Source organism: Trachinotus anak, unplaced genomic scaffold (genome assembly GCF_046630095.1).
Source record: "Trachinotus anak isolate AG129_WGS33_773 ecotype Australia unplaced genomic scaffold, CSIRO_AGI_Tana_v1 ptg000003l, whole genome shotgun sequence".
In the NCBI taxonomy this organism is placed as follows: Eukaryota; Metazoa; Chordata; class Actinopteri; order Carangiformes; family Carangidae; genus Trachinotus; species Trachinotus anak.
Genome location: NW_027273854.1, coordinates 11050835 through 11071466, shown reverse-complemented (window position 1 = coordinate 11071466; position 20632 = coordinate 11050835). Strand labels below are relative to the sequence as shown.

Sequence of the window (20632 nt, the reverse complement as noted above, 5' to 3'; positions counted from 1 at the left end):
GAACGTAGTGAGAGTAGAGAGTTATTGAACGCAGAGGTACAAACAAACAAAGAGCAACAAAAAGTGACCCACCTGTATGTTGTCAAAGGATGTTTTGTTGGTGACATCATACAGCAGAAGGAGAGCTGAAAGACACAGAGAAAGAGTATGATTTGAAAATTCATATCCACAAAGCATTTTAAAATGTAAAACAGTTTGATAGAAAGAACACTAGGCAAATATTTAATTTAATCTTTATCCTTGATGATTTCAGATTAAATTATGAAAGAGTTCATTTTCACTCAAGGCTGATTAATTTGAGCACTCTCTCTTGGAATGTGTCACATTTTGGCAGAACTCAGACAGACCAGAGTTAAGACTTTAGCTGGTTAACTAATAGCCTTTTATTCAGCCGCCTGACCTGTAGATATAAAACATGCTGACAACATTGGTTAAACTTCAGAAAACTTTACCTTAAGGATACATTAGAGCACTGGTTTGATTTTGCCCCATTCATGACACTACTGGCAACGTGGCTGCACTAACAGGAAACAGGTTTTGACACTGTGAATCAGACTCTTTTTTTCCATTTATACAACCTCACTGTGAACAACATATAGTCTTTCTACCAGCTGTACAGAAGCTGTGCACTACATAGATCCAGCTAAACCATCATGCATTGCAGCCTGTCTTGTGAAGGTGCTGCAGAAGAACTTCTCTTGCTGACACAACAGGTGAGCTGCTAACGTTAGCTCCTAGCTAATGTGTTGTCATTACCCGATGAGAGTGCCTGAAGAGCATAATACTCCTCAGACGTCTCGACCACACAGTGTAAGTACTGACAAAAATAAGATAACAAATAAAAGATTGCTCTGTAGACACAAATTAAAACATAGGCCTACAGAATACAGGAAAGATGCATAAAAATTGCACGTCTTGTAAAATAGAATGTATTTTAATATTTTTTGCTTCACACATGATGCATATCCTCTACAGTTTGTTCGCACAACAGAGATAATGATTACGAATATCCGGTGCATAATTATATAGTAATTCAATGTCCAAGTAGTGTCAGAAATGTGTCAACTGCTGTCTGCACTTATCCCCAGTGACAAACTTCCCTGATTCATTGTAATAACTCCAACAACACAATGTGTTATGATCATAATTAATGTAAAATAACACATTTAAGTTGGTTATATAAATGATGTGATCACCTGAGTGCTATCTAGCAAATAGATATACTGTAGTGTATAACAGTTTGTATATTTTTTAGCTGTTCCACTTTATAGCGTGTGTGAGGATGAAAATAAGTAGATGAGAGTGAAAGGACCTTTTGAACTGCACAGATGCCTCAGTCCATATCCCTCTATCTCTGTACAGAGCAGTTCACCTGGGGAGTGCAGGTATTTGAGAGGCAGTGAGGGGCTGTGCAGCTGAGTAAGAGGCAGCCCGGGAGGGATGAGCATGATACAGGCTGACAGCTGCGTAATAAAGCTGAGCTCTAGACTGGACTTGTCCTGGAGCTGTTTCTCACTCTTCTGCTATCTGTTATCACTCAATGGTTGAAGACAGGACACAGAAAAATCATAAACTGCTGTGACTGTTGCTGTTCTGTCAGATGTATTTAAACATCCTCCCCAAAAGCTGTTTTTTTAAAAATTATTAGTAATGTTCCAGCATCCGTAAAAGGTCAGCCTCGATGGTTATTTGTGAAAAATTAGATAACCAAATCACTCATTTGTAATGTGTGTAAAATAGACAGGTCATCCATTTTCTTTTGGAAACAATGGATTCAATCACCAAGTCTCATTATATGTGAGATTTACTGGCAAGTGGAACAGTGAAATTGAGGTTTGGATGAGGAGGTGAGCGGAGATTGCGAGTGTAGAACAGAGAAAGACTTCAATGTGAAAAGGAAGAGCAATAGCAGGAATAAAAACAATACAAACAGAGGAGAAAGAGCTAAATTGGTGAGACACTTTAAAGGTTGAAAAGAAGGGCAGCCATGAAAAGAAAAGATAAAACACAACACAGATGGAGGTAAGGCGAAGGCGATAGCAGAAAGCTTTATGATGGGTTGATGACTGTGTGTCTCTTCCTCACATTGAAACTCTCTCTATCCCTCACACAAACAGTTCATTTCCAGCCTCACTGCTTTACATCAGTTGGTCTTCTTTGTATTTTCCCCCCATGGATCCTGAATTGCATGAAACTTTTCATGATTTAATTTTCAATCACAGCTTGAGCAATTTTCATTAAAATATCAAGAGCATTACGAAGCCTACAGGAATTACAAGATAGAACATCAAAAGTGAAATTAAGCCTTTGTAGACAGTTTAGCCAACTTGTCAGGCAAACAGTAGTTTTTGTTAATCAGCCTCAAAGAAACACAAGAGTGCTAATTGTTAAAAAAAACCCAGATCATTTAGTATTCCCTTTAAAGCATTGAACCATTGATGATTTTCCATTTCCAAAAGTACAATCTGTTGCAGCAAGGCAACACCAATACAATCTGTTGTTTTAGTGGGCACACTGATCATCCTTGGAGCCCATTCATATGTCATGTGAAGATGTTAAATTTAGCATAATGTTAATAAATGTACCAGTTTTATTAAATTAGTACATTTTTAGGACAGGAGCATGTGAACTGGATTAACTTGTAACTAGATTTATGAATCAGCTCTGGTTTCCCTAGATTTCATCAGGTGCTCTAGCATCCAGGTCACTGGCTGAGTCGTGCATCAAATAACTAGTTTAAAAATGGTGAAAACACAAACAAATCAAAGCCCAAGTGAAAGGAAAAGTGTGTGCGTGTGCATTTTAACGTAACTTCATTTGGAAGCAAATCTGCTATTTCCACAGAGATCACCAGAGAGCACAGATCTCCCTCCCTCCCTCTCTCTCTCTCTTTTTTTTTTTTTTAACTCCAACAACCCTTTTTCAGCAAACCTGTAATTTCAATTTGTACTTTGTGTTTTGTCCGTTTAATTTTCATGTTGTCAACCATGATGAGCATCCTCAAAACTGAAACAAAATAATACACAGAATTTTTATACAAAAATGGGCTGAGAAATATCTGATACACTTTTTCTCCCACACAGCAGATACATCTAAAATAATCCTCTCTACATGCCTCTCTCACTGTGTCCTCTTCCAGAGCCTCTCCTAACTCACAGTCCCTCCACCCTCCCACATTCATCCTCTCTCTGGTTGCACTGGCACTTTGGACTCTCTCTGCCTGCAGCTCTGCTTTGGCCCCAAAAAAGTTATGGCAGCAACAATTAGCTCCATTTATCATTCTCCAACTAAGCTTCATGGATGAGTGTGTGCTTGCAAGTTGTGTGTAAATGGGTTTAAGGTCATGAAGGTTGTGCTGTCAGGCTTCTCTAAATTGTGCAACCTGCAAATCCTTCACTGCAACATAATCTCACTATCAGCGACTGAAACATCTATCTTGTTGCATATAAATATACAGTAATAAACCATAAAACGGCTACACTAACTCATGGCAGGGTTACGACCCTAACCATATTTGAATTATGGCTTGTGGGATCAAACATATTACAGCTCCCTGGCCTCAATTTATCATCATTTATTTCCAAAAGCTTGAGTCATTGTCAGACATGGCAGTTGTCTTTTTTTTTTTTTTTTGCCAAAAACACAGCATTGTGCACTGGTAGCAAAATGTTGCTGAACACTGGTTTAGTTCTCAACCAGGAGTCAGAAGCCTGGTTTCCATATAAATTTAGTACAAATTGTAAATGAATTTCCAGAAATTTGGCAAAATTAAATGCTAATAAATGCGTGTTTCAGTCTGCGACCATTGTATAATATTAGCAGTTGGGTGCATTGAGGTAAATATTTGGTGCAGCTAATTCACCGGTGCCGTAGAACTATTTCAGATTTTTCCACACAGGTTATTTATGCACAAATTAAAAGTGCATATAAACCTGTGGAGTTTTGACCACTAGTCGCACTGTGGAGCAATGTTTTTATGGGTGGGTCCCTGTTGTTTTGTATTTCGCATGTGCATGTGGGCATCAAGATTCACATGTCATTGGTTTTACACTGTTTCGCTGATCGACAATGCACCAACGCATCAACGTGCCAACAAAGGCAATGGAGAAAAATACTGTTAAAAGCACAGATTGATGTAAACAATGCAGGATTTTAAATATTTAAAAAATTTGGAAAAGAAAGCACACAACACGTCTCTTTGACCTCAAGCATACACACAATGCATTTTGGTGAGAAACACAAAATGTAAACATAACTCATGTTATGTTTACCCTGTGGGTTTATAAGAAAACTCCACAAAACAACTCTGAGTAATTGAAACTGATAAATCACCTTACGACACCATTGTAATTAGATTATGGTTATTAAGAATTAAGTCCTACAGGACATAAAAATATTAGTTATAGCACCTTTGATCTGCCTTCTCGGATGTGAAAAATAAGAACCATTATAAATGACAATTATTTTTTACCCCACATGAAGCATTTAAAGATTCATATAAAATTCAATTCGTGGCTTTGCCCAAGGTCAGCTGGCTTTTCACAGGGACACTTTGATGTAGACAGATGTAGAGTGCAGCTTTAAGCAGGGAGGAAAGTCACTGAGGCTTACCCTAAAACCTGCAACAGCTGCTTGATAAGCAGTTACATGATAAGTTTACTGCTGGGAAACAAGGCAGGAAAAAAGTATGCTTTACAGATAGAAACTTTTCAGAGGTTTTGGGGGGCTCACAGAGGCTGACAGTCATGGAGGTAAGCAGATTGAATGTATGTGCTTTTGTTTAAACAAAATAGTGAAAGCTGGGCAAAACCACCACAGCTCTCGTACAGTGCTTCAGGGACTTCAAAAGCTCATTGACAGACTGTCAGTTTGTTCAGGTTAGACTAAATCACAGTGAATCACAGTTAGCAACATTTATAGGCTTGGTACCTACATGGGTGTTTAAGTAATGAATCAACTTTACTGTGATGTTTTTTTAAATTCTTCATTTATATAAAGCTATCAAGCTTTCAAAATTCTTACAGGGGCAGTCAACAAAGTTGCATTTTCCATCCCATCTTAAATATTTTTCTCCAGTAATGTCAGAGGCCCAGGGGCTATTTCTACTTCTTTTCTCACTCCAGCTCTTAGAACAGACAGGTGAGGAGATGATCGACATTTTAAAAAGGGGCACATCTCTGATAATTAGGATGCGTGGACCTCCTTGATGTAGCAGTGTGCTCTGTGGTACAGATACTGCGGCTGGCTGGACTCATCCCATGACAGGCTTCACGGTAAGAGTGGAAAAGTGATTGAAAATCCTGACACAGAGATGAATAAAGCTATACTCCAGAGATGTGAGATGTGGTTTTAAGATGACGATATGCTCCCAGGCATCGTGCCTGAAACTGGCTCTGCTAAAAGTCCTCCAGGGTCCCCTTCCCAGACACAAATAAATCCTGCTGTAATTATGCAGGCTGACCACCAAACCATGACATGAATAATGAGGATAATACACAGACACAGATCATTTACACACACTAAATCATGTATGCATGTAGACACTGATACACACACACACACTCACACACACACACACACACACACACACACACACACTCAGAAAACCTACCCATGCTTAAGTTGTGTAAAACTTAAATGGATTATACAGACACAGAGTCCAGATGGTAAAACTTCCCTTTGATCACACAGGGATCCCTGACTGCCCAGAGATTAAAAGACCACTTCAGGTTACGCATTCTCCATACATATGGAGGGACAAAATGACAAACACACGCTGCAACATGATCTGAATATCAAGTGCCAAAAAAGAAGGGAGCCACCATTTTCCCCCTCAGAGAAAAGCTGTACTGCTCTGTCAGGAACTCAAAAGCAATTCATATGAAGCAGTGTGTGTGTGAGTGTGTGATCTGGGAATATGATACTATCATGAGAAAACTGTATGGACACTCTTGGGTGCACCTGATCCTGTATAATAGCTTCACCCTCTTTCATGCTGCGTATGTGTTTTACTATGTGTTTTACTTGGCTAGTGCTTTTTTATTGCTCAAGGTTTCGTGCCTTGCACAACATCTTATGTGCATTTTATTCATTTCCAAAAAGCACTTCTGCCTTGATTATTGGCTTTGTAAGAAACTGATGGAGTGTTACCACCTAGAGCTTTCTAAATGAACTTGACTAATAAGGATATCACGATGAATAAAAAGTAGATATACACAAATGCAGACTCATAGGCAAACACACATCTATCATATAAAACCTCAGCGCTTGATAATACTGCACAGAGGAAGAAAAAATAAATCTCATCTGCACCTCGACACTAAGACGGCTTTGAATTATGACTGGAATAAAACTTTATTTTCACAGCAAAGCAGTGGGTCCAAACAAAGTTCCCTGAAACATATTTTCACTTTACCTTTATGCATACAAAAAGTACAAAGTGTACACACTATATTCAAACACTGAAGTAATACACACATTGTGGTGGTGATGGATTGGAAGGATACACACAAACCAAAACAATAACATCTACTAGCTATGCATCAGATGGAAAAAAAAACTCACTGAACACACGCTGTAGTGAAGCTATAATCTGCACACAATCCTAGATTGCATATCAAATGACTGAAAGGTCAAGACCTAAAACATTAGCTTTTCAACTAAGAAAAAGGTAAATCTGTATTTCAGCAATCACAAAAGCATATTCTCGTGTGTGTATGTGCGTGTCTCACCGTTGGCGTCACGGTAGTAGGCATGAGTGACACTGCGGAACCGCTCCTGACCGGCTGTGTCCCAGATCTGCAGAGAATGAGAGAGGAAGGTAATCACTGAGCAGAGAGAAGTTTCTATCTTTTTAATAAGTCTTCTGTTTGCAGTGTGTGGCTCATTGTCAAACCATCCATTCAATTTACTCCTGTGATTGTGGATAAGTCTGGGATATGGAAATGAGATGGACAGGACTTTTGAATACAGCCCTGAAAAAGATGCTGTGCTTAAAGCTGCATTAATTGATTTATTTGGTCACTTGGGGACAGCACAGCAAGCTGTAAACTACACTGGTATATTATCGCCATCAGGTTGTTACGGCTAATGTGTAAAAGCTTTTACTAGCATTGATCTGGAGTTTTGTTACTAATTTAAATCCAACATTCACTTTACTTATAGCTCTACTCTAATCTCTACTAAATCCCGACGGAAAGGTCTTACTCTTTAACTGTTAAATGCTCCACTGTGTTCATCAGCTAGTCATAACTTCTGTCCTCTGTATAGTGCTGGCCACAGAGCATGAAGTGGATTTATCAGTACTTGAAAAAATAATTTAAAAAAAATTGAAAACAGCAAAACATGGTTGAAACAGTGAGAGTGAATCCAAAACGTTGCTGGCTGTTAAACTAAAGCAATGAGCTGAAAGATGCTTAAATGGTCTGTAGAGCTGGGGGGAATTGCAGAGTTACGTGATAGTTCTCTGTGGGTCATGAGTGACCCCTTTCACGTTACACATTGTAATTTGATGTTAACATACAAATATGGATTACTGCAGCTTTAGGGTCACAGCTCATATTACACATATAGGCTACAGTATAGTAAAAGCCATTAAGCACTGATTAACCAATGCTTATCATAACTTTTCTTTTCTTTCCTTTTTTTTTTCCTGGCTATATTGAATGATATTGAATGAAAATCTGTTGTGGTTGATGCCATTCCTCTCATTGTCCAACAGCATTGGGAATAAGGCTAATTAAATGTTTCTTTTCCCATCGGGCAAGACTGCTTCTCATCACAATTTGGTTCCAGTTTCAATTTCAAAAGCATTTTCTCCAACACCCCCACCTGCACAAGTTTTCTTGCATGAACAACATTACCTTGGGTTTTTTTTTTCCAGCATGTGTTGTGGCCACTTACCTGTTTGGATACAGGCATTATCATTCCCTTTGCATGCCTAACCAATTTACTCCCTCTTCCTCTGCTCTCTGAGACATGTCAGCTCTGATGCTGGCTCTGCCTCCTGATTTCCCCCTGGGGCAAACATACCCCCAGGATCCAAGTGGCAGTAATGAAGAATGGCAATTACAGGAGGAAAAAATAACTCTCCCTCTGTGTTTGTAGGCTACAGGCTGCTCTGCAAACTGACTTTAAGCCAATTAACCCCAAATGAATACATCACAAAGCAAAGGCTCTCTCCACCAGCCTCCATCAACCCTTAATTAGGATCATTAGGGATGATTCACATAATTACTTGCTGTTTGACAGAAATATCAAACGTACAACAATGCTGAGTTGTTCACAGTATGGGTGTGAGGTGTGGAGAAGGGAAGAAAACTCAAAGACTAATGAAAAGCGTTCATGGAGATGGATAAAACCTAATTATCTTTCAGCAGCTTTTTGTCTCCAGATCCTTGACTGTCTTCACAAAATAAGGCCACAGACAGTGCTTTACTTCACTATGTGCTGTTAGGCATCAACAGTAAAAAAAACACAGGCACTGCTAAAGCTACGATAAACAGTGGCCCCTAAGGACAAAGTATAGTAGAAAGAGAAGGACAGACATAATAATTTCCCACCTAGCTCTGTTGTGTTTGAAATATGTTATAGTTCCTTTTAAAAGAGAAAATAGAGTCTCAGAGTTGAAATAAATACACGTTTTATTGGACACAGAGCGCTGTCTCTGTGGACTTTGGGGTTTTTATATGTACAGATGTATCACCATATTTGAAGAAAGATAAATATATACATGAATATAAACAAAAATGAATATTATTTTCAACATACAACAGGTGTATATTTTTCTGCACTCACTGTCAGTCTTTATGTTGTTGTTTATCCAAATATAGACCATCACTCCCCCAGTGTCCCAGAGCACTTCCGGTGTGGCAGTTCTTGTTGCTTGTGTATTCCCTTTTTGCATGTGTTTTTCATGTCATTTCATGTTTGTTGCATTTCTGGATTTGCAGTGATTTTCCCCTAATGTTTGTGCTTTTACTTTTGTATGCGTTTTGTGTTTTGGGCCACAGTAAAAATAGGTTTCGTCTCAGAGAACTTTTCGAAGACAGGGGTGCATGGGAACAGGATCTGACAGGTGGCCACAGTGCCGCGGGGGGGCAGAGCCTCCCTCTTATTTTGTTGGCACCTTTCTTTTAACATCTATTATAGAAATGTTTCTCCAGTCGGCTTTTATATGACTGTCACAATAAATTAAAACTCTTACCTGGAGCTTCACCTTGACTCCATCAATGTTCAGGACTTTATTCTGGAAATGAAAGGAGGACATAATAAGTGACAGTGCCTACATTCAAGCATTTTTCCAACTAGCAACAACTTTTTCAGTGTATGAAAGAATTAGATTGTGTGTCAGTATGTGTGTGTTTGTGGTCAGGTTTCTGACAGAAATCTGAACAGTCTCTTCCTCTCATCTTCCCACCACACTCTTCTCTCCTCTCTCTATCAATACTGCATGCCTCCACCTCACTTTGGCCCCTTTTGATGAAGCCATGCCTCTTCCCTCCAGGGGATTAACCCTCTCTGCTCTCCTCACCTCCCTCCGTCTCTTCATTCTGAGGGAGACATTCCTCTGATCTCAACTTCGATCCGCTCCACCACACAGCAGAGTGCAGCTCAGCAAAATGGACGTGCCGTTTCCTAGGTCAGAGGTGGACTCTGTCTTATGAGCTGAGTGCACAAAGGTTAAACAACCTGCCATCAAATTAACTTCAGTCTAAATGATGACAGCACTTGGTCTAAGTCAAAAATATCTCGCCTGTAGAGGGGAGCCCTTCATCTCATTGATCAGCATCACTCATGTTCTCACAACTGGAGCAGTACATCATATTGATCTAGACTACACTTTTAATGCTTCACCTCTTCATTAGAACTGCAGCCAATAATTTAATAATCTGCAGGTTATTTTCTTTATTAACTGATTCATTATTTTGTTAAGTGGGAAAATAATGAAAAATAACCACCATATTTCCCTGAGCCCACTGTTTCATCTTCAAAATCCTTGTTTTATCAACCCAAAGAGATTCTGTTTTTAATCATTTATAGCAAGAAAAGCAGCAAATCTCCACTTCTGAAAATGATTGTTTTTGCATTAACAAGCCCAAAAGTCTACAGCCATGCTAGAAAGTCTGTGATGTTTTTTCATGCTATGTCTGTGTTTGTGACCCTTAATGTACAAGTGGCCATCACATCTAAATATTTGACTGTTATTTAAAAATAGTATGACACATGTCACCTCATAATAATATACAACTATTTTCATAATTAGCTTTACCAGTTGATACCTTTTTACAATTATTATACATTTGTGAATAAAGCTAATTAAATGTCATAAGGTCTGAATGGCTTAACGTCCATCCTCCACAAACAGAAACATAATGTTGGAAGAAACATTTATTGGAAGTATTTTTATTGAAATGCAAAATAATGGCTAGCAAAAATGTATATCAGTTTTCTCTTAGCCGGACATGTACTGCCACTGTTTCATTGTCATTATGTGACAATTATGCTGAGGTTCCTTCTTCTCCAGCTTGGGGCACTTGGTTTCCTTCATATGTTCTCTGAGATTGTTTTCTTTTCAGTCTATTGTAGCTCGTAGGAGGTCAATTGTGTGTTGCTGCTGTGCTACTAGTTCTTTGTCCAACTTGTCGGCCTCTGCTGCTACCTCGGCCAGGATTTTCTGTACCAGGATCTGGTCAGTATGAGTAATGGCTAAACATATCTCTTTTGTTACCTTTGCTTCTTACAGCGGCCTCTTCACTTTTTCCAGTCGGTTCTTCACAGAATGATATTCCCTCTTAGCTGTTTGAATCTTCCCAGTTATTTCTGCCTGAGCCCTAAACAAGTTTTTAATGGTGAGGTCTCTTGTGGCCTGGACACTTTCGGTCTTTGCTTATATGGCGTTCACTAATTTTTTAAGTTCTGGCTGGGGGGTTTTTGTCCCATCACTTTGCCATCTGTGCTGTGACTGCTGTCAGAAGTAGCTGATCTTCTAAATTAAACCCCTGGACTGAAAAAAGCTAAACACCGTAAAATAGCTCTGGCCTTGAGCCTTCAGGAAGGCAATGATTTTTGGTCTCAGCCACTATAAATCACAATGTGATTGGTTAATTCACCTGCCATTCTCTAAACAAACAGGCCTTCAGGCCTTCTGTCCATTGTGTTATGAAGCACTAACAATGTGTGAGCCAGCTAACCTTTTCTCCAACTGGACACAACAACAAAGACAAATCTGATGGGATAACTTTATTATCATGGTTTTAGGACAGTAACCCTTCCATTTCTGCAGCGAACTTGAAAGAACATGAGGCTAAAATTAGAAGAGAGTAATTATGAAATAAAAGAGATTAAATATAACATTTAAAATGCTGAGATGCCTAGAAGGCCCCCAGGTTCATCAACATAGAGAACAGCAGCTTTTCATGTCTTTCTTGGACATTGACATCAATACATCTCCTTCACCACATGTAGTCCCATTTTCTATGAGCCAGAGACTGCTGCAGAAAAGAGGAGGTCAAAATGTTCCTCACTGACCCACATGCAGGCCTCCCAGTACTACAGCATGGATCACTTCACCTGGTGCCACGGCAACGCTCAAAGCCTTCTCCTACCATCATCCTCTCTGAGTTGTTCCTGAAAGCCCCTGCTGACCCTCTAATTCTCCAATCCCCGAGGAGGAACAGAAGATATTCAACCCTGACAAAATGCTAATCTCCCATCAGATCACTTAGAAATAGATACAGCCTTCATTAACGTGTTGATTTACCTCTTTGTGAGTCACAAAGGCAGGATCTCATACATATTCACGAGCAAGTCGAGCTGCAAGCTAGTTTGTAATGTGCTTTGTAGTTTGTAGTGTGGTCTGATAGGAATCGGTCTCAGAAGACTTCCTCCATGTTGTTGTTGTCACCAAGAACAACCCACAATGTGCCGGGAGGCTTCATAAATATTTAGTGACCCAGAAGAGAGGCTCATGATTGCACCGTGGTGAGGATTTTGGGTGGTAAGTCATGCTTGATTACGCCGATAATTATGTTGGATTGTTAAGGAGGAAACACTTGAAATCAGCCAGAACAGGACACAACAACGCAGATTTAGTAAGCTCCGAGAGTGTCGACTGAGCAGGATAAAAAGTATCTCACCAGCTTACACATGTGAGTCTGCTGCGGAAGACGGGGGGAATTAGGTTACTGTAGATTAAAGACTGTCAATCACACTTCCAACAACACCGTCTCCACTTCACTTTCAAAACTTTCTCAAGCTCCAACCTTTTTCAAGCCGACGCAGCTCCTCTCTGTGCAGTTGCAATTTGCTTACAATTTACCGAGGGGAGGCTGAGAAGCTTGCACCACTTTCAGGTCAATTTCAGTCCCTGAGGTGCAGCAAACACCCTCCAAACAGAAAACATCCTCAAATACAAACTGCTCTACTTACCAACCAGACACTGGATGTTAGGTGCAGTCAGTACAGAATGACTTGAACAGCACATCTAAGGGATCATAAATTACAAATGTATGAGGAGCCTTCAGAGGGGCCCACGAAGTGTGAGCCTATAAAACATTAATGGCAGAGGTGTGAGGCAAAGAACGGGAGCATGATGGCCACAGAAAAGATGTGTGTGGGACAAATTTACAGTGCTGATAACGAGAAAGAGGCTGTGAGGCGGTGCCTCTCAGATTTCTTCACAGAAATCAAAGCAGTGAGGGAAACAAACTACACAAGTGAGGGCAGGGGTACACAGAGAGGCAGGGCTCTCTACTCTGTAGTCAGCCCAACTCCCGGCTGTCAAGTTTTCCAAGTCATGCTGACACAGACGTACGCGCACACTCTCACACACACTGTACTGAGAACATTCAGCCCCTTCACCCTCCCTGTGTGCCACAGAGAGGCACATGTTTTATCAGCTGCTTCTCAAAGAGGTTGGGTGATGATTATGATGACAGATCACCCACTTCATATCAATTAAAAAGTACTCCTCTTTCTCCCCTCCTGCCTTTCCTCTACCTTTCTCTTTCTCTCACACCTGATAAATCTCAAGTCAAAACAATCTTGTGTCCATTTCCATTGTATTGTTTTTTTTTTTTGTTTTTTTTTTTTTAACCAGATGTATTGGAGAAAACCCTGGCGTTAGTTAAGTTCAGATCATAATGAAGCTACAGCTGTGTCGTAGTTGCTATGGGTAAAATGCCAGTAGCTTACAGCTTGCATTCATGACGTCTATGGTCGTGTGAAGCTTATATATATCGTATATGAAGCAGACACCCCCACCTTTGTTATTTAAGAGGCTGATAACAGATACTTCATTGGTTAACTTCAGACATCATGTCACCTCTCCTCTCCTCTCCTGGATACAGCCTTGTCAGCATTTTCAAACCACAAACCGCACTCTTTTACAAATACATTCAATTAAGGTGCATCGGATATTCTCATGGTGACAGAGGTAGCACAATAAATCACATTACACCACCAGACCCACGGATAATGCAACCTATAGACACTGTGGGATTCATTCATTGACTGGCTATACTTGCTGACCCTGCACAGTTAGCAGAGAGGCCATAGCTCATGTGGTAACCGTGATTTCAGCTGGTGTTCAGCTGGTAATTTCCTGTTAATGGGCTCCCTCACTTGGGTGACTTGGTCAAAAACAGACTAATTGATAGAGCAGTGGGCTTTAATGCCATTCAGACCAACAGCTGCTTCATTTCTAGAGAGCACGGTACTGGTAGAGCAGAAGTACTGCTATTAGATTACCTTAGCATTGCAACATCATCTGGCATCACATACCATTGGTTAATATGCATGTTACGCAAGAACACAATCCAGATAGAATACTTTGTAGCCTGTACTTTGTGGTATTGTGTTGATTCACTGTTTCTGTGCCTCACTTAGCTGACTGCCCTTCACAGAGTGTAAAGCCTTAATATTTGACATCCAGGAGTCAGTTCTTAGAAGCAGGTTTACTGATTTACCTGGATAACTCTCCACATCAGTCCATGCTCCAGATTAAAGCTCCCTCTTGGAAAAAGTAACTGCTTTGTATTTGATCTTTTACCTGTAACCTGTAGCAACATGCTCACACCAACGCAGACACTTGCTGCGATTCAATCATGCCTTTTGGCAGTACACACACACACAGCATTTTCTGATGCTGTACCACATATCCATTATTTAGTGGAGTACTGTGAGAGTAAGCCTTGACCTCTCTGAAGCTCTTCCCCACGATCTTTTCACACGCTGGTCTGATACAAATCAAAATGGCAACACAACAGTGTATGGTTGTGTTTGTTGGGAACATGTGTGGTGGTGAATAATGTGGCTGATTCACAGGACAGAGCAGGCTGTGGGGTAAGCTGTTGGCTGGAACTCAAACATCTCTTGCCTTGTCCTTCTTCAGTTTTCCTGCTCTGCCTTTTAGACACAAACACACACACACTCACACAGACACACACAAATGCAGTGCATGCAAACACAGCCACTATAAGCATGGACAAATTGAAAATGTCTATCTCCCCTCTGCACTCCCTCTCATTTTTCTCCGAGAAGCATTTTTATTTATTTTGGTCTGGTGTCATCACAGACTTCTCCAATGAATATCTGCCAACACATACGCTGCTCAGATTTATTAGCTTTTCTCAGCTGCTGAGACACATTTATGAGGCACCACTTTCTCAAAACTATAATTGCAGAGCAGTAAACAATGAAGAGCAGTACATTCAAAGAATAGACAAAGCACACACACAAAAAAAAGTAAGACCACAACATTGGATTTATGAAGTTTGCCTATATGTCTGGCCAGACAGCGAATGAATCCATCCCTGGACCAACTCCGCTGTGATGTCCCCACATGTTCATTACATGTGAAGGACTGGGTGTTAACTGAGTTTGTGACACCTGTACTGACTGCTAATGTCCCTGTTTTGTTTGTCTCTTGGATGTCCAAGAAGACGCACATGCGATTCACAGCCCTGTGAATGGTTTGACACTATTCCACTGTGTGGTAACGTGGCAAGATATGCTGCAGAGCACCAGCAAAGGCAGCGAAGAAGAAGATAGAAGAAGATAGAGACCAGAGCTTTCAAAATACTTAAAACAAAAATAAATCAGCTTTGTTCATGATTCATGAGGAAGGACATACGTCCAGCTTGTTTCTTTAGACCTCACAATGAGTTTTGGTGAATAACACTGTTAACATAACTTTTGATTGTTTACAAGAAAACTCCACAGGGCACCTTTAATGAGCAAGTAGCGCAACCCATGATGTTTTAAGCAATTTGAGTTTAGAGCAAAAAAAATTAAATGAACAAATTGGAATTATACTGTAGGTGAAAATGGGTAAATTACATTTATACAGTAAATGAGTTTGAAATTAGTTTGTGAGGTGATATTAAAATTAATGACTTAGATATAAAAGAAAAGTCAATGCAGCAAATTTGAAATGGCACCCATTATCTGCTTCATGAGATCGACTACCTCTAATATTGTTTTTAATAAAAAGAAACTGTGTCCAAATATGAGGGGATGAATAATGTCCATCTCCCCTTGCTTTATGTCTCTTTACCATCTCTGTCTCTCATCAGCTTCATCTTGCAATGCTCCCATATTCCAAATAACCACCTCTTTCATGCCATGGTTAAATATTCATAACGCTCCTCAGGGCTCATCTCTCTAGATCCCTGTGACATTAGGGCAGCAGGTGGCAAAGCTGCTTTTCATAAATTACAAACATCTCCCTAGGCAGAAGTTAACCCCCACCCAGTACATATACTGTACACGCACATGTTTACACATGCTTGTGAGCACATACACAGACTTGGATAAAACAGGCATTCAGGCATAGCTGAATGCTTGACAACTTTTCAGTTAGTAAGGGTTGGGGCTTTTATATCATCACGCCCCTAATTATAGAACTATACACAACAGGACAATTAGCCACAAGTAAAACGGCTCAGTTCACATTTACACATTGTACATGTATTGAGTTACTGTTTTTGTGTGTCCAGCTCAGCCTCTGTCTCTGCCTCTCATTGTAGCTCCCATTTCATCTTAATTCAATTCATTGTTCAAGCTGAAAAAAAAAAAAAAAACATTACTGCCACTTGCTGGCATGATGACGCTTGGCACTTTAATTGCACCCACTCAGAGAAGGCAGGCGGGCAGACAGGCTGGCAGGCAGGAGAGTGGATAATAGAGAAATCAGTCAGCCATCCCTCCACTGACTATACACAAAAAAAAAAAAAAAACATATAGAAGCTGGAAACAAGTGAAAGACAGATGAATAAAAACCATTATGAGTGAAAAGATGGACTGTCAGTGACTTTCACAATGACAGAGCCAACAGCTTGATTTCTGTGATGGGTCCGTTATCATCATCTCACATGCCAGACCTGCCTGTCTCCCTGCTGTCTTATTTTCCATCTCTTTTCATTACTTGCTCTCTAGGATGTGCATAGCAGACACTTCCAGACTCATATCATGGTTCCTGTGGGCTTTAATTTTTCAATCCTTCTTAAAAGCAAATTTAAATACTTAAAGCTGCAGTATAACTTTTTTTTTTGGACAATATCTTAAATTGAAATATGCTCCAAAACATAGCTGAGCTGCTGTCAAAGGCTTCTGGGATGCAGACGTACGTGAACACACTTTGGTCTACTGCTCCTCTCACACCGAGGCTTCATGCTAGTATTAGCTGCTGGATGATGTCGCTGTGGCTGGCTTGCAGGCTAGCAAGCTCCAGATTCCTGCATTAGCTGAAAGTGGAGTCACTTTTTCCTGCGGTTTCATTGAGGGTTTTAACATGGACAACAGGAAATGAAGTGCTAAGGGTCAGAAGTTCTGGTGCGGTCTAACACCTGTATTAATTATGACGTCAACATTCAGTGTTTAAATCATGGTTAGAGATGGATAATTAAATGTATTTAAGAGATTCTGTTCCTTAAACCCCTAAAACTGATCAAATTTGCATAAAGGCTACAGGCACATTCTGTACAAGCAAATACAGAAATGTTCAGTCACACTTCTTCTCCGCAACAGAAACAAAGTGATGGGTTACTGGACCAGTCTTTTGTCAGTGGCTGAAGGGACTCAAACACACAACTCCAGCAGCATCCTTCAACTTGTCAAAGCAACAAGTTTGACCGCTTCGCTTCTGTCATCGGCCTGACTCCAGCTGATCTACAATGTCAATTAGAAAACCCAGCCCAATCATAATATTGCAAGGTCTTGATCTTATTCTCTAAAGTGCTTTGATATAATGTATTTTAATGTATTTAATGTATTTTATCCAAAGCCACTTACAAGTGAGGTACATAAATAAAATTCAATAAAAAAAAAACTGCACTAATGTGTTTTTGCACAAGAGGACAATCACCCACTGAGCAGCAAAATTGGAAAAAGCTAAATAAAATCAAAAGAATGCAAATCCACTTGTACCACAGTGCATCTAGTTTTTGTCTCCAACTGAGTAGCGGTAATTGCATGATGACTAATATCCACTTGTTGCATGAGTCACGCTCACAGAAACATGCTGTCTGAAGATGATGACCTCATGTTCCTCTCAACAAAGAGATTTTCAACCATTACACAGACACTTCGAAACACAGTGTATTTATGATAATGTGCTCTCAAAAAAGGCACAGCTAGGATGTTTGTGCACTTAAAAAAGAAGTCAAAAACAATCTGCAGTCAGTGTTTGCGGGTGTATAATGTACACACACACACACACACACACACACACACAAGAATACACACAAGAATACACACTAACAAACACGTTGAATCTTTTCCAGTCAAAGATGAAAGTAGAGGGAAAATGATTCATATCACGCTTGTCCTCATTTAATTTATTTCAGAGTGCCTTTGCTGAGGATGGACTTGATCATGAGTCAATGTTGCACTGGATGATGGCTAAGCCTGCATGAGTGCGTCTGTGTATGCATGTGCGAACCGTGTGTGACTGTGTGTGCCTGACAATTTTTTCTTGATGAATTGATTAATCTTTTGGTTTATAATACATCAGAAAAGAGTGACAGAGATCATCTAAAGTACAAGTTCTTATTATGCAGACTTCTCCTCTGCCAGTGCTATAATAATATTGGATTATTATTACTGATGCATTAATGCACAAGTACCATTTTAATGTTGCAGCTGTTCAGGGTCAATAATTATAACAATTTCATACTGTTGGATAGTTTAATCTGTAACAATTTATAACTAGAACTAGAACTAGTCATCATGTTTTTATGTAAAATCTTAATTAATAACTATGCAGTAGCTGTCCGCACTAAAAACTACAATATATTCCCCTGCATTGTAGTGGACACTGAGTATTAAATAGTATAAAATTAAAATACTTTAGTAAAGTACCTCAAAATTGTAGCTATTTCAGTATCATACTTGAGTAAATGTACTGTCTACCAACAACAAGCAGTTGTTGAAAAATGACTTAACAATTAATCTGTTAAAAATAGTAACACATTTTCTTCTTATCATAATTGATTATTTGACTCATTGCAGCTCTATTCCACACATGAACACATCAGTTCATCTATCCACAGGTTTCTCAATTACACCTATTTGTTTTTAATCCTTTTTCCTACTGTCTGCACTGGAGCAAATACACTGCCTTCATTAAAACACACCGCCTTCATCCCAAAACGTGGTGACTAGTAAGCACACTGAGCCAGTTTTCATGGATGTTATGTGCCAACAATGATGTAAGAGAGACAGCTAACAATGTGTGGTTACAGTCAGAAGAGAGAAACAGAAATGCATAACAAGAGCTGCGTGCCTGGATCTCCCCTGGTTCATTAACAGATACCACATCTGTTGAGCCTTGTTATCAGTGGGAGTTTGTATACTGTATGTGCAGTAGTGTGTGTGTGTGTGTGTGTGTGTGTACCACTAAATGTGCCGCTGAATGTGTGAGTGAATAGAACTGAATGGAAACCACACCAGTATCTCACCTCATGATTTAACACAAACGAGACAGACAGCCATCCCCCATCAATAATCTAACGATGGCAAGATTCATTTCACTAAGAGTCTTTTAATATTTAATGTCCTTACTCACATATTTTCACATATTCAACAAAAGGAAATAATGTCTCTTCCTCTTTCTCATCCTTGTTCCACTGTGGGCTCAGCTGAGATCAGTGAATTGACTATCCAACATGTTTTCTACTAAGCTATTATCAGCGCTATTGACCACATGATGGGTGCACAGTCTACCAGTGCAACCGTGAAACGCTGTTTACTGGAGGTTGACCAAACCACATAAAATACAACCTTCATGATGAATTACAGGTCTAGGTGGGATGATTGGCTTGACATTATGGGGGTCAGAGGTCAGGAAAGAAATCAATATTTACGGCTTCAATTTCTGGTGGGATGGACATCAACAATCTCAGAGAGATATGGACACACGGCATTGAACATGGACATTTGTTGCCTTTTGGAGAACTGAATGCCTCACCTCTTTTGAAGATTTTTTAAAGGAAATTGTGTAAAAAAAAAAAAACTACAACAAAAAAAAAAAAAGAAAATTACAAAGCTTTTTATGAACTGGCTATTCAAGTCCTACCAAAACTGGATTTTAGAAGTGGATACCAATAATAATATTGATCAATATTGATATATCTACCCAAACAGCACATGTAAAACACATTATACATAAACATTATTGATTATAGGCTCCTTTAAAGAGTCATGACCAGGATATGTGCTGAAGCAGGACCTTTTTAGAAATAACAGGCAGTTGTATTCCTATTATCTAGCTGTGATGAGCTAAAATCTGGCAATAATATCAGCCCTGCTTACTTTTTGGTCAGGCTCTAGTGGATACACATACTGTGGTAGTCTAGTCTAATACCTGCAGAGCCACATTTACATGGAGCAAATGCAAAATTCACAATGACTCCAATATTATTAGACAAGGGAGTCTATTGCCCGTCTCCACTGTGGCATTGGATCCAAGTAAATGCGATACATGCAAAAAGCCTGTTACTTTCCTTTAAGGTGACTGGGTTCATCATCATATCATGAAATATGCAGGGGTATTCTGAACACCTTCATGTCCACATTATATTTCCAAAGACATGTAGCAGATGTGGTTTTTGTTGTAAGCGTGGATTGGTGTGTGTTGCTCATGTGCCAACTTCAGGTCTCTTGATTTTGGTTTTTAGAATATAAGATTTACATGTGATTGATTGGGCAGTTCAACCTGACAATGACAGTTATTACACACATATGCAGCTATGAATGTTTCTGTAGCTGCTGTATAAGTTATAGTGTAGAAACGTGAGATTACTTTCTCATAACTATACAAAAATACAAAGCAAGTGAAGTCAGAGCAGATGTCTTCTTTGTTGTAAAAGCAAATCCCCTGCATCAGCATCATTTGCCTTTGAACCTGGTTAGTTAAATGAGAGTAAGCATGTTTCCAATGTTCCGTTACCCCAGGGTAGTGAAGGGTGAAGGTCCAAGATCTGTACATTTATGTTTAGTGCATCTTTCACACCAATAGCTGCAAAGTTCTTCAGCGCAGGAGCACAGTGCTGACATGCATCCCCACTTCAACTTATCTTATCAGACGACTGAAAGGTTTAGTGAAAATTTTGCAACTGCTTGATTCATAGCC

The 20632-nt window shown here is 39.6% G+C and overlaps 1 protein-coding gene across 5 annotated transcripts in view; it reads right to left on the bottom strand.

Annotated features, from left to right (window-relative positions):
* The window catches only part of LOC139616655 (ras-related protein Rab-26-like), a 117170-nt gene that overhangs the window by 23890 nt on the left and 72648 nt on the right, over window positions 1–20632 (bottom strand). For all 5 annotated transcript variants that reach the window (XM_071473609.1, XM_071473611.1, XM_071473610.1 and 2 more), the window contains 3 exons: window positions 9206–9247; window positions 6732–6798; window positions 73–125 (listed from right to left, as the gene is read on the bottom strand). In XM_071473609.1, the coding sequence (XP_071329710.1) occupies window positions 73–125; window positions 6732–6798; window positions 9206–9247 (162 nt within the window). The remainder of the gene's footprint in view (window positions 1–72; window positions 126–6731; window positions 6799–9205; window positions 9248–20632) is intronic.